The 12,464-nt window shown below is 44.1% G+C and overlaps 1 protein-coding gene across 1 annotated transcript in view; it reads left to right on the top strand.

Annotated features, from left to right (window-relative positions):
- LOC126531857 (inactive peptidyl-prolyl cis-trans isomerase FKBP6-like) overlaps positions 1-11,111 on the top strand; it is a 67,804-nt gene extending 56,693 nt beyond the window's left edge. Inside the window, exon 6 of the mRNA XM_050179598.3 lies at positions 10,708-11,111. Coding sequence (XP_050035555.1) covers positions 10,708-11,017 — 310 coding nt within the window. The 3' untranslated portion in view covers positions 11,018-11,111. The remainder of the gene's footprint in view (positions 1-10,707) is intronic.
- Positions 11,112-12,464: the final 1,353 nt, after the last annotated feature.

The following is a 12,464-nucleotide window of genomic DNA, read 5'->3' as shown; positions in this document are numbered from 1 at the left end:
CCCCTACAAAGTCTTGGAGCAGACTTCTCCAGTGAACTATCGCGTGGAACCAGTTATTGTTCCTAATGACCGCCGCTGCCGCGCCGCTGAGATTGTCCACGTTTCCCGTATGAAGCCTTTCACGAGACGTTCACCGCCCCTTTGAATTGCGGCCAGGATGGCCGCTCTCGTGCGAGGGGACATTAGTGTGGGAATTTATAAGCTATTCTTTGTCATCTGTACACGATCATCATCATATGGGGTTTATATGGGGTTCTTCTTCATCATCGCTTGTGGGGCTGGCTCTCGAGTGTGCTCCGTGCTGTGGGCGTGGTCGGTTCGCCTAATCTTGTGACGCGGAATAAAAGCCGTGATTACTGCTGCGTCACAATATTCTTTTCTGTGACATGACAGCACAAATGAACCACCACAACGCTTCGTCTCATCGGACCTTGCTGCGTGCTTTGTCAATTTGCTTAATAGTGTGTTGATTTGGCTTGTCTCGTTGTATGGTCCGATGTACGACCTTAGAAAAGTCAGTGCACCTTTGGCGTGAAATGTTTACAACAACATTAAACCCACAAAGTTCTGGAATAGAAAATCTAAAGCACGATTTTGGAAACGTCAATGCACCTTTCGCATCAAAACTTTATGAGAACTTTATATGTACCCATAAAGTTTAGGAATTTAAATCCATGCGCTCCGTAGATTCTGTGGCCTTTGCGAGATGCCGCGACGAGCCCGCTCGCCATCAAAACGCCCTTGAATCTTGGTGCTCGGAGGGGGCTTCTTGCGTCATGCGACTCCCGATGCATGGGTGTCGCCGTGAAATCCGGCCCAAGTTCACAATTTTCACACTGACATCTTCTTTTGAGCGTGAAAATGACAATCTAGACATAATCCAGAAGGATTTCCGGCGCCGGGGGTTGTTTTTGTCAGCGGTGCATGACAGCACGGAAAAATTTCGGGGAGGGGGGAGGGGCTGAAGCCCCATAAGCCCCCTCTCCCCCCCCCCCCCCCTAGCTATGCCTCTGGTCACAGAGGCATTGCGTAATCAAAGGGAACAGGAGGCACACGTGAATATTTTGGGAAGTAAATACAAAGATTTCACAACTACCTTGGATCTCCACAAGAAAAGTAGAAAATTACCTACCAAGAAAAGGGTCAGGCAAGGAGACAATGTCTCCAATGCTATTCACGGCCTTTGCTTTCTTTGGAGGTGGTGAATTCGAATATTTCGAACTGGAAAGGCTTAGGAGTGAGAATTAATGCCTAATATCTCGGCAACCTTCGGTTTGCAGATGACATTGTCCTGTTCAGCAACACTGGGGATGAATAGCAACAAATGATTGAGGACCTTAACAGAGAAAGTGTAAGAAGGGGGTTGAAGACTAATATGCAGGAGGCAAAGGCAATGGTCAATAGCCTGGCAAGGGGAGGAGAGTTCAGGATCACCAGTCAGCCTTTCTGTGCAGGAGTATGTTGAGTATGAGAAGGAAATTTACAGAAGAAAAATGAGTTGGAGAGCATATGGCAGGCATTACCAAATTATGACTAGGAGCTTACCACTGTCGTTGAAAAGAAAAGTGTATAATCATTGCATTCTACCAGTGCCAACATACGGGGCGGAAACATGGAGGTTAATTAACAAAAGAAGCTCGAGAACAAGGAAAGGACCACACAATGTATTATAAAATAAAAAATGTTAGGCCTTACGTTAAGAGACAGGGAAAGAGCGGTGTGGATCGGAGAGCAAATGGGGATAGCCGATATTCTAGTTGAGATTAAGAGAACAAATTCATGCAGAAGCTGCTTTGGGAGTTGTCTAAGTATGGGTAAGAATGTTGCCACTTGCTCATTTCCATGCAGCCCGATGTCATTATCTATGTTATGAAACTTAATGAGGCCAGTACTAATAGCAGCGCAGTGGTGACATGAACTGGTGCCGACGGCAGCGCAAGGAGCATTGCTGACGCAAGCAAAGTACTGCAGGTGGAGGTACCAGGTGCACTGATGATATTCCGACCAATGTAAGCCGTTATGACTCTTTAGCACCTTATCAATTCTTGTCAAACCATATGAACCGTAACCAAACATACTCAAGCGGCGGCTTAGTATGGCACCATTGCGTCGGCTGCACCTTGGAAGTGATCTGCGATGCCGACAAAGAGTGTCGACTGCTCATAGCTTCGGGCACTGTGTTGTTGTCACTTACTTAGTGTTGAAGAGAGGATGTGCATGCCTGTATCTTGAAAGCCATCTGTGAAAGTGACAGAGTGAGGTGTGTGCTGAGAGCTCCATGAGCGCTGTTTCTGCTGCTTCATTGGCATTTCTATGCTTACCCGACAAGAAAACCATCCAGTTTTCTTGTCGGGTAAGCATAGAAATGCTTACCCATTTGAAGAGTAGAGCTGGGCGAGCCATGTAATGCGTAGGGCAAATAACTGGTGGACCATTAGAGTTAAAGAATGAGTTGCAAGGGAAGGAAAACACAATTGAGGATGGAAGAATATTAGGTGCAGTGATGAAATTAGGAAATTCGCTGATGCAAGTTGGAATCAGCTATAGTCGGATACAACTCAAGTCTGCAATGAAGCCCTGCCCACGCCCTCATAACCGCCAGCCACTGTTCCTCCGCAACACTGCAAATAGTTCGTACTTCAAACTTTCCCTGTTACCTAAATAAGGCAGCAACGACAAAAATAAAATTATAAGCGCGTAACTTTGTACGTTTTCATTAGTTTATTATAGTGGAACGTTGAAAGCCTAATTGTTTATTGAACTGAAATAAAATGCTTGCTTCACTGCAACTATCCGTAAATTATTCCGTTCTGCAAACTCTACTAATAACTCTCCCCTGCTATTCCTATAACTTATGCCATATTCCCCCACTGACTTGTCTCCAGCCTGCTTCTTGCCTACCCTGGCATTGAAGTCGCCCATCAGTATAGTGTATTTTGTTTTGACTTTACCCATTGCCAATTTCACATCTTCAGAAAATCTTTCGGCTTGCTGGTCATCATGACTGGATGTAGGTGCGTAGACGTGTATGACCTTCAATTTGTACCTCTTGCTAAGTTTCACAACAAGACCTGCCACCCTCTCGTTAATGCTATAGAATTCCTGCATGTTACCAGCTATATCCTTATTAATCAGGAATCCGACTCCTAGTTCTTGTCTCTCCACTAAGCCCCGGTAGCACAGGAAGTGCCCGCTTTTTAGCAATGTATACGCTTCCTTTGTCCTCCTAACCTCACTTAGCCCTATTATGTCCCATTTAGTGCCCGCTAATTCCTCCAATAGCACTGCTAGATCCGCCTCACTAGATAACGTTCTAGCATTAAACGTTGCCAGGTTCGGACTCCAATGGCGGCTTTTCTAGATCCAGAGATTCTCAGCACTCTCTGCTGCGTAGCATCGCAGGTCTGACCGCCGCCGTGGTCAGTTGCTTCGCAGCTGCTGGGGACTGAGGGCCGGGGTTTGATTGTTGTACATAGTTCTATAGGAGGTTGTGGCCAAGTACTGCACCAGGGTGGCCAATGCTGCTCTGGTGAGGGAGTGCATTACCGGTTCTGGTCACTGGGATCAGGCTGCACTCCAGGCCTGTTTATGCAATTTTATCAACACGTGGATTTTTTTTTAATCCGGTGGAAAATTGTGCAGCACCGAGATTTGAACCACGGTCCTCTTGCATGCGAGGCGGATGCTCATCCTACCTCTACAAGTACCTACCCACCAACAAAATCTATGTAATCACTGCACTACGAAATGGTACAACAGCAGTGATGCTGGATGCTACAGTTGCTCCAGTGGCACCTATTTTGCACTAACAGCACATTATAATAAAGGGGAGAAAGAGTGAAAGAAAAAGGAGACAGGAATAAAAGAGAAAAAGAAGAAAGGGGACCAGACTTGGGCATTTTCTGCACCTTGCTTAAGTAATATTTCAGTTGAGCATATTGGCTACTTCTTAGGTTACGCTTCAAAAGTATCTGCTGTAACTACAGAAAGGCAATATCCCGGTGGTAAATGTTCCATTTTATCTAATTTGCATCTATTCGGCTGTTTGACTCAGTTATGTTAGCAGCAAAAGGCTGTTGTCACCACTGAGCTACTGCTGCAGGCTGAAGTATTTTTGTATACTTCTGTCAATTGATAAAGCATTTGCCAACTGTGCAATCCAGTTGACTTTGTGGGTGCACCTCTGCACACAGTCCGTATTTTTCTCAGCATGTCCAGAAGGCTGCAGTAATGGTTAAGCAGTCTTCTAAGAATGTCTTCCTCTCCATTACCGAAAAGGTCACGTTCTTTAGCATCATTATCAATATGATAACCATGTGCCTCATTACAGTCACTGTTCATGAACAAGTATTCTGCACCTCTAGTTTAAATTTCAAATGTGCCATTCCCTTACACCTTCAGCCATTCTGGTGTTAAACAGCAAGTTTAAATAGACATGTATGAATGCTAATACTGCGTCATGATTGTTCCTTGCATGGAGCCCTTAGGCGCTTATAATCAAAAACGCTGTCTGCAGTCGCCTAGCCTCGGCTGCTGAGGCTTACTATATATTCAGTTCGACGCTGTGCCCAGCAATGCAAACATTGTGCTCTTTTTAAGCAATGCATTTGAACATCAACACTGCAAAAGAAATATATATGCGCAGAATAGATCTAGTTAATTATTCTGTTAAGCATTATAAACACAAGGCAAGATTTACAAATGCGATGACGAATGCACTTATCTTAGTTTAGAGCTCATCAAAATAACCTGGAAAACGGCAGCACGCAGTGACGATCATCATCTCGATACTCGCGGCAATTTCAGGATAGCAACTAATCACCCTTCTGATCCCTAAAAAAGACCCGCAACCGAACATGAGTGACATAAAGATAAACATAAAGACTGGAGTTTAAACAAAGATCTTTACCATCCACGCATTGCGTAGCATGGCAACACGCACGGTTTGCTACAGCCGCAGCGCGCTACACCGCCGCTACACTGAAGCGATGCGGGAAAACAAGCACCAAGTCTTGCCGCAGAGCAGCCGCCATTCCAACATGGCGACCAAATGCTGATATACAATAATGCACTGGAAGACTTCATTGTTAGGTAATAAATCTCCTGCAACGCAGCATTCGAGGCGCGGTCAATTAACGACGCCATTCACAGTAAGGAGCGAAACACTCATCATAACAGCTAATTTTAGTTCATTATAGGTGAACTTGAGTATATCGAATTATCTGATATAGTAATTGAACTATTTTTAGCACATAAGCTTTTTCATTATTATCATCATCATCATGACCCTCAGCCTATCTTTATGTCCACTGCAGGACGAAGGCCTCTCCCTGTGATCTCCAATTACCCCTATCCTGTGTCAACTGATTCCAACTTGAGCCTGCAGATTTCCTAATTTCATCACCCTACCTAGATTTCTGCTGTCCTCGACTGTGCTTTCCTTCTCTTGGCACTCATTCTGCAATTCTAATGGTTCACCGGTTATCCGTCCTACGTATTACATGGCCTGCCCAGCTCCATTTTTTTCTCTTAAGGCCAATTACAATATTGGCTATCCCCGTTTGCTCTCTGACCCACAGCCCTCTCATCTTATCTCTTGACATTACCCCCAACATTTTTCGTTCCATCGCTCCCTGCACGGCCCTTAATTTGTTCTCGAGCTTCTTTGTCAACCTCCAAGTTTCTGCCCCATATGTTAGCACCGGTAGAATGCAGTGATTGTACACCTTTCTTCTCAATGATAGTAGTGGTAAGCTCCCAGGCAGAATATGGTAATGCCTGCCGTATGTACTCCAACCCATTTTTATTCTTCTGTAAATTTCCTTCTCATGATCAGGGTACCCTGTGAGTAATTTACCTAGATAAATGTCCTCCTTTATAGACGTTAGAGGCTGACTGGTGTTCCTGAACTCTTGTTCCCTTGCCAGGCTATTCAACATTATCTTTGTCGTCTGCATATTAATATTCGACCCCACTGTTGCACTCTCTCTGTTAAGGTCCTCAATCATTTGTTGTAATTCGTCTGCAGTGTTGCTGAACAGGACAATGTCATCTGCGAACTGAAGGTTGCTGAAATATTTGCTGTTGATCCTCACTCCTAAGCTTTCCCAGTTTAATAACTTGAATATAGTACTTCTTCAAAGGATGCAGTGAATAGCATTGGAGAGATTGTGCGTCCTTGCCTGACCCCTTTCTTGATAGGTAACTTTCTAGTTTTCTTGTGGAGAACCAAGGTAACTGTGGAATCTGTAGATATTTCTGAAGATATTCATGTATGCCTGCTGTGCTCCTTGATTAGGTAATGCCTATATTACTGCTGGTATTCCTACTGAATCAAGTGAATTTTCATAATCTATGAAAGCCGTATAATTGGGTTAAATTGTATATAAATAGTCTACTTCTGTTAATTTGACCGTAACAGGACTGACGAAATTGGTTGAATTAAACAATACGTCAAGGAGGCAGCATGTTCTCTTAAACTGTTGTTCAGGCAATGCTCTGTCTGGCTGAAAAATACCTAATCATCTATGGACGTGTGTATGTCAGCCTGCTTGCCAGCTTGCCTGAATGACGAGCTAAGGAAACAGGCCGTCTCCTAGACCATAACTTGAGGAGCACCATTTGGCCTCGCACTGCAATTTTTGGGGCTGTCGCCCCCCATACCACGAGACTCAATGTTTTACATTGTGCTGATAAAAGATGGCAATGGGAAATATTGGAGGCAGCTGAAATAGAAAAGCTAGGTTGTGGTATTTGTGTAAGTGCACCTTCCGTGGTTTTGATGTAAAAAGGATGTCTCTATCATCTGAGGTGGTAAGGACCCTGATTCTGTGGTATGACCTAGCTCTCACGTTCAATCAGCTGCCTGTTAGATGTTATCACTGGGGGGGAAAAGGGGGAGGGAAGTGCAATAAAAGTGTATATTTTATTCCCCTTTCGGTGAAATTGTGTTACTGAAAATAATCTGCTGATATCACTGCAGCAGTGACTTCTACTACTAGACAGAAAAAAAAAGGAAATCTGCCAGAAGGCTTGATGTATGTGTGTATGATGGTTTGACAAAGCCAATGTTTCCCATTGTACATTAATTTGGTTGCAAATTAACGCTTGTGTTGTTTCGTCTTGCTGTCTGTCCTTTTTGTTGCGCTATTTTGTACCTGACAATGCTATTGGGGGCAAGGACTTGTGGAGTCGCCGTCTGTCGGAAGCGCCTCGCTTGTGTAGTAGGAGGGATAATGTGGTGCGCTCCTCATAGATTTGTCTTACGGCACTCAATGAAAACACCACACGGCAGCCCTCCTGGACGGTTCTGTAAGTACTCCCAAAACGAGGGAAGTTTTTTACTGTCAAAATAATAATCTTGGGCAAACTGAAAGCACAATATCCTTTACAGACACTATCTATTTACCGAATACGTACAGTGAACGCCACTGCGTGCGGTCGCCGCGATGGAGTCTCCCAAATCTGCTTCTTGCGTGAAAGGTAGGCAAATGCTGAGAGCAAACTATGTGAAATATGTTCTTATAGTGGGCTGTCTGTGTAACCGAATGGAGCATAACAGAATGAAGCCTCAATGCAGCGATCGCATGGGTTCGCAGCAGCCGACTGCACATCTGCATGCATGTCCGTTTCACACCATGCTGTGAGCTTTAGGCCACAGAGTATGAGCTGTAACAGACGTGTTCATCTCAGCAGCATGGGCACGGCCTCTGGAAAAGGGCCACTAACACAAGGCTGCCACAGCCCGAAAAACCAACAGAGTGAGACACACACGAACGCCAACTTCTTCCTCCGTATTGGCACAGAACTGGCGCCGAAGTGCTCCCAAGCAGAGCATTTGACAGTACACAAGCAACCATTGCTGCATAGGCACTGTCAGAGCTGTTCAAAAATAATTTCGTTATAGAGACTTCGACACCTACGACAACTGTGATGTGCCGTCGCAACGATTCAATCATTTTTTTTTTCTTCTAAATTTTTGGACATTTCAATATTAGTTCTCAAGTTGCGTCACACTGTATGTGTGTTGGTCTTCTCAGTGTGCGATTTACAACTGCTTCTTTTTTGTAATACAGTACATTAATTCTTAACACAAACACGACCATATACCATGCCTTTTTTTAATGTGCTTCTTACCGCTCCCTTTCCATTCCAGTGAACTTGCCACTATCTAGCATCAACAAGTTCATAGACCAAAGCGTCACAACATTAGCTGGACAGTGGGCGCGGACAAGTGTCTCAGTGCGCGTCTTATGCTATTCACCGAACATCACAGTCCCGACGCCGTAGCAGAAATCTTCCTTGCATCTGTGCTTGCTGCATACCCGTGTTGTAGCTGATGGCTGTTTGCCGGTTCTAAGTTAGGCGAGCCAAACTACACACAGCTTCTTGCCCTACAACTACGTGGGAATAAGGCTGACACCGGGCTTCGTTGCGTACGTCTGGCACCGTGGCACCGAGCAGCAGTCTACCATGCTGCATGCCTCCAAAGGCAGCCACTACCTATTATATAGTGCTTTCAAATGTTGTCAAGCAGATACTCAAGGCGGCAAAGCCTCACTGCTTAATCAGAACTGCAGTGCAGGTGTGACTTTCAACTTCCATTTTCAGCTCGCTTTGGCACTTCCGAAGCAGCCGACGCGGCTGCTGTGTCCACGTGATCCCTCATGCCACTACACGCCGACGATGGTGCAAGCTTTTCCAGTGGTGGAGCTCACCCCCAATACCAATTGGCCTGCATTCCTTCACTCAATAACAATGCCTTGCTTATAAGCAATCTTTGAATCTGCTGTCTTGATTCAAGTGAAACAATTCATTACTTGGGTAGTTGCTATGTGTGCATACCATTAGAACAATGTGGTGCTTGTCGTATGCTATATAATAGTCTGTCTCTACTATATCAGAATGTATTTGCACATGTACCTACAATGATGTTTATTTAATCTCCGTCTACTTACACCAAGCTGCATCACAGCTCTCAAATGATCAAGTTCACCCACCAGGGGGCAGGACCTGTTAACTCCCTATACCACAGTGCTGTAGTAGTGCACAATTATCTCCTTCAATGAACATTGTGCTTGCCATGCATCAGATTACTGTTGTTATGGTGCATGATATAACTGAATGCAGTTGTATAAGCTCCTCAGTTGAACCAATGTTCAGTTGTGAATGACATTACATGTATGTATCAAATATTGTGAACAAGCCTTTCACATAAAATGAACCCCATGCTGACTTTATACTTTGCCTTGTTTAGAAATGAGAAAATATTTGGTGTTCAATGGCAGTTCTTCTCGAATATTCGTACAGTCAACTTCTGTTAATATGACCCTGACGGAACCAATGGAATTGATTAATTATCCGGTGGCTCGAATTAAACAAGATGCTGAAAAAGAAAACCCAGAACACGCTGCCGATTCATTTGGCAGTATATTTGGTCGAGTCTAACATGCCCTCAACTCAAATGCCCGCCCACTTTCTATGTGTCTGAAGTAGAAAACTAACATAGAAATGATATTACGCTACTAAACAAAGTAGAAATCTAACGTGCACCCAATTTTTTAGCAAGACATATGGGTGAGAGTCTAATTATTAATGTTTTGAAGAATGGTGGCCAGTTTGCAAAAGTCAGCTTGGCTGCCTAGATTTTAAGGTTAGTTTCACTGCAGTAAATTTTTGTTATGCAGTAAAGCATACAGACACCACGACTGTTGTTTTGGTTTTGTATTTGATTGCACCAAGCGGGGCAGTTTCCGGCCAAATTTTCTTGAAAGGAAAAGAAAGAAAAGTGTGCATTAAAATCTGGTAAATGAGCTATGGTTATTGCTTGAAAATCTTCCTGGGGCAGGCTGGAAATAAATATTTTCGAAGGGAGATTACGTATGTTCAATGCATTCACTGTCCTCTAAGGTCCACCGAGACAGACACTGCCACTAAAGGAGTCACTATCGGGGTCACCGTATGGGTCAGGTGCATGCATGCTGACTGGTCAAGTTTAAATTATCCAGCGAAGTCAAATTTTAGGATCGAAATAACGAAACTTTGGGTCCATAGAAATGCCTGGGTGCCAAGCCAGGACCTTCAGTCAGGGTTGAATTAACTGATAAATCAAATTGAACAAAGTCAAATAACAGAAATCTACTGTATTCAATTCGATTGGGGAATCAGTATTTGAACACCCCCTTCATAGAAGTCATCGTTGACATTAGTACATATGATTCTGATATATCGACTTAGTATGCACAGCTGTGGACAGAGTGCCGCAGAGGGTTAACAAGAAGCTAAATCAGCCAAATGAGAATTGTTAGCTGATCGTAAAGAAAGCTGTTGATGAAAGAAAAAGGGGAAAGGCTGTGTGGGACATGCTTTCTCAATACTGCATTTGTTAGCAGCATGTTGGCTCCCAATCCAGGCGTAGTTTTGGGGACATGATGCATCATACTTTCTTTTTACCTGTAGGAGACGAGAATCTCTAATGCACATGCCGAGTCATGAAAAATAGGGGCCTTTTGGTCATTCTGAAACTGGTACTGCGTTTAAAGAGGGCTGTTGGTGCATGCGGTAATTTCACTATGGAGATGTCACACCGCCAGGTGCCTTCAATTTTTGAGTGCCATTTCTGCTTTAGGAAATGCTTTGAGGCATGTCACGCACCAAGACACATTTTTGGATGAAAAGGTGATCACGTGATCCGTCCTTTTCGAGCAGCGACATGATGCGTGCACTGGGGACTGACGGCAGAGCCTGTGAGGAGCGCAAGGCCAACCGGAGGCGCCTGCGCCTGACCACTGAACAGGCTGTGGAGCCACTCACCCGTCACATGATCCGCAAGGCAGTCGAGGCACTGGCTGCTGCAGAACCTGGCACCGAGCTACCGTTCGTTGACGACTTCAGCAAGGAGGAACTGGCATATGTGCAGATGCTGTGCGACGACCTGGGTCTCTCCTGTCGTGAAGTTGACGGTGGGCTCAAGGCACACCAGACAGCACTGGTCCGCGACAATTTCGGATGCACCTGAAAAGTGCGTCATGTGCATTAACACATCGCTAATAGATTGACATTACAATGAAGCTGGAAATACTAAGTGAAATAAAAGAAGCAATAGACGTAAACTCTGTGTAGTGTCGGTGCATAATTTTAAACTGATACTGCTCAAACAGTGCATTGCTCGCTGCTAAACTTTTGAGGTGCAGAACAGCTAGATTACTTAAGGAAAGGACTTCAAATGAGTAGCATGTGGAAATGTAATTTTCGTTGTCAATGTACTGCAGGCAAGAAGATGATGATAGTGGGTCTTGGAAGACACATGCTCACTCATCCATAGCTTTGACTGCCTTTTACGAAATCTGTTGTGTAGCTTCACTGAGAAGTGGCAGCAGACCAACACTCTCGTTATATCAGTTTTTCCTAGGGCCAGATGCTCCAATATCATGAAACTGTTGATTTCAATTGAATACAACGGACTTTCATAGCTCATATGAATGGGAAGCACTTGAAAAATTAACCATCTCTGAAACAACTTGCACAAATGGGTAAGCACTACCAGCTAAGTTGAGATAAAGATTAACAGCAGACTCTTAGACCTACCACACAGTTATCATTTGTATCTGTGCTTGCCTTGTAAACTTGGAATATCAAAAGCTGTTAAATATTAAATCGTTCATGGAGTTCAAATCGAATTGCAGGAACTATATTCAGTTTGTGCACATTCCTAGTTTTTATATCCAGGCTTTTGCCAGAGAATCCAGGCTTCTACACCAGTTGAAGATCCTGCTCCTCGTAGTGCAGCTTCTCCTTTCCTTGTATTAGGTAAAAGAGCCATCTCTTCAAAAATGTCAAGCATGTCACACAGTGGCAGGCTTGTATGTAACTATTTTGCTCTGTACGTAAATACTCTGCTCAACTTGCTATAACTTAAAGGGGTGCTGACAGTATCTTAATTTTTTGCATTGTGTGACAGTTCTGCAACTCAAAACCCTAGAAAAAGTATGCAGGCCTCAGAATTCCCTAAATATACTATAACAGCTTTTCTATGGCCAGGCTCGGTTAGGTGATGTATGTGTTGTGACGTCATAACACAGATGGTCGTCACGTGAGAGCAGCACGGTGTGACGTTATGGCACCTGCGCGGCCGCCCATCATGCTACTCTATCGGGCCATGCAATGAGTGGCAGCATTGTGGATGCCCGAATGAGCCGGAGTAATTGCAAAAACGTAACGATGGCCTGCTTTCATGTGACCACACCTTCAGCGTCATGACGTCAGGACACATATACAGATCCTGGGAAAAGGACATCGAAACTGGCCATAGAAAAGCTGGTTATTGTAAATTATTTAGGGCACGTGATGTAACAACAACAGTTGCAAAGTTCAAATAAAGATTTTCATCAAGTAAAAAAAGAAAAGGTTGTAGTTTGCATCCATTTATTTCTTCTACATTTGCACTTATATTCGTTTTCGTGGGT

The sequence above is a fragment of the Dermacentor andersoni genome, chromosome 5 (genome assembly GCF_023375885.2).
Source record: "Dermacentor andersoni chromosome 5, qqDerAnde1_hic_scaffold, whole genome shotgun sequence".
Classification (NCBI taxonomy): Eukaryota; Metazoa; Arthropoda; class Arachnida; order Ixodida; family Ixodidae; genus Dermacentor; species Dermacentor andersoni.
Note: the sequence above shows the minus strand (reverse complement) of the source record. Positions and strands in the feature narration are given on the sequence as shown.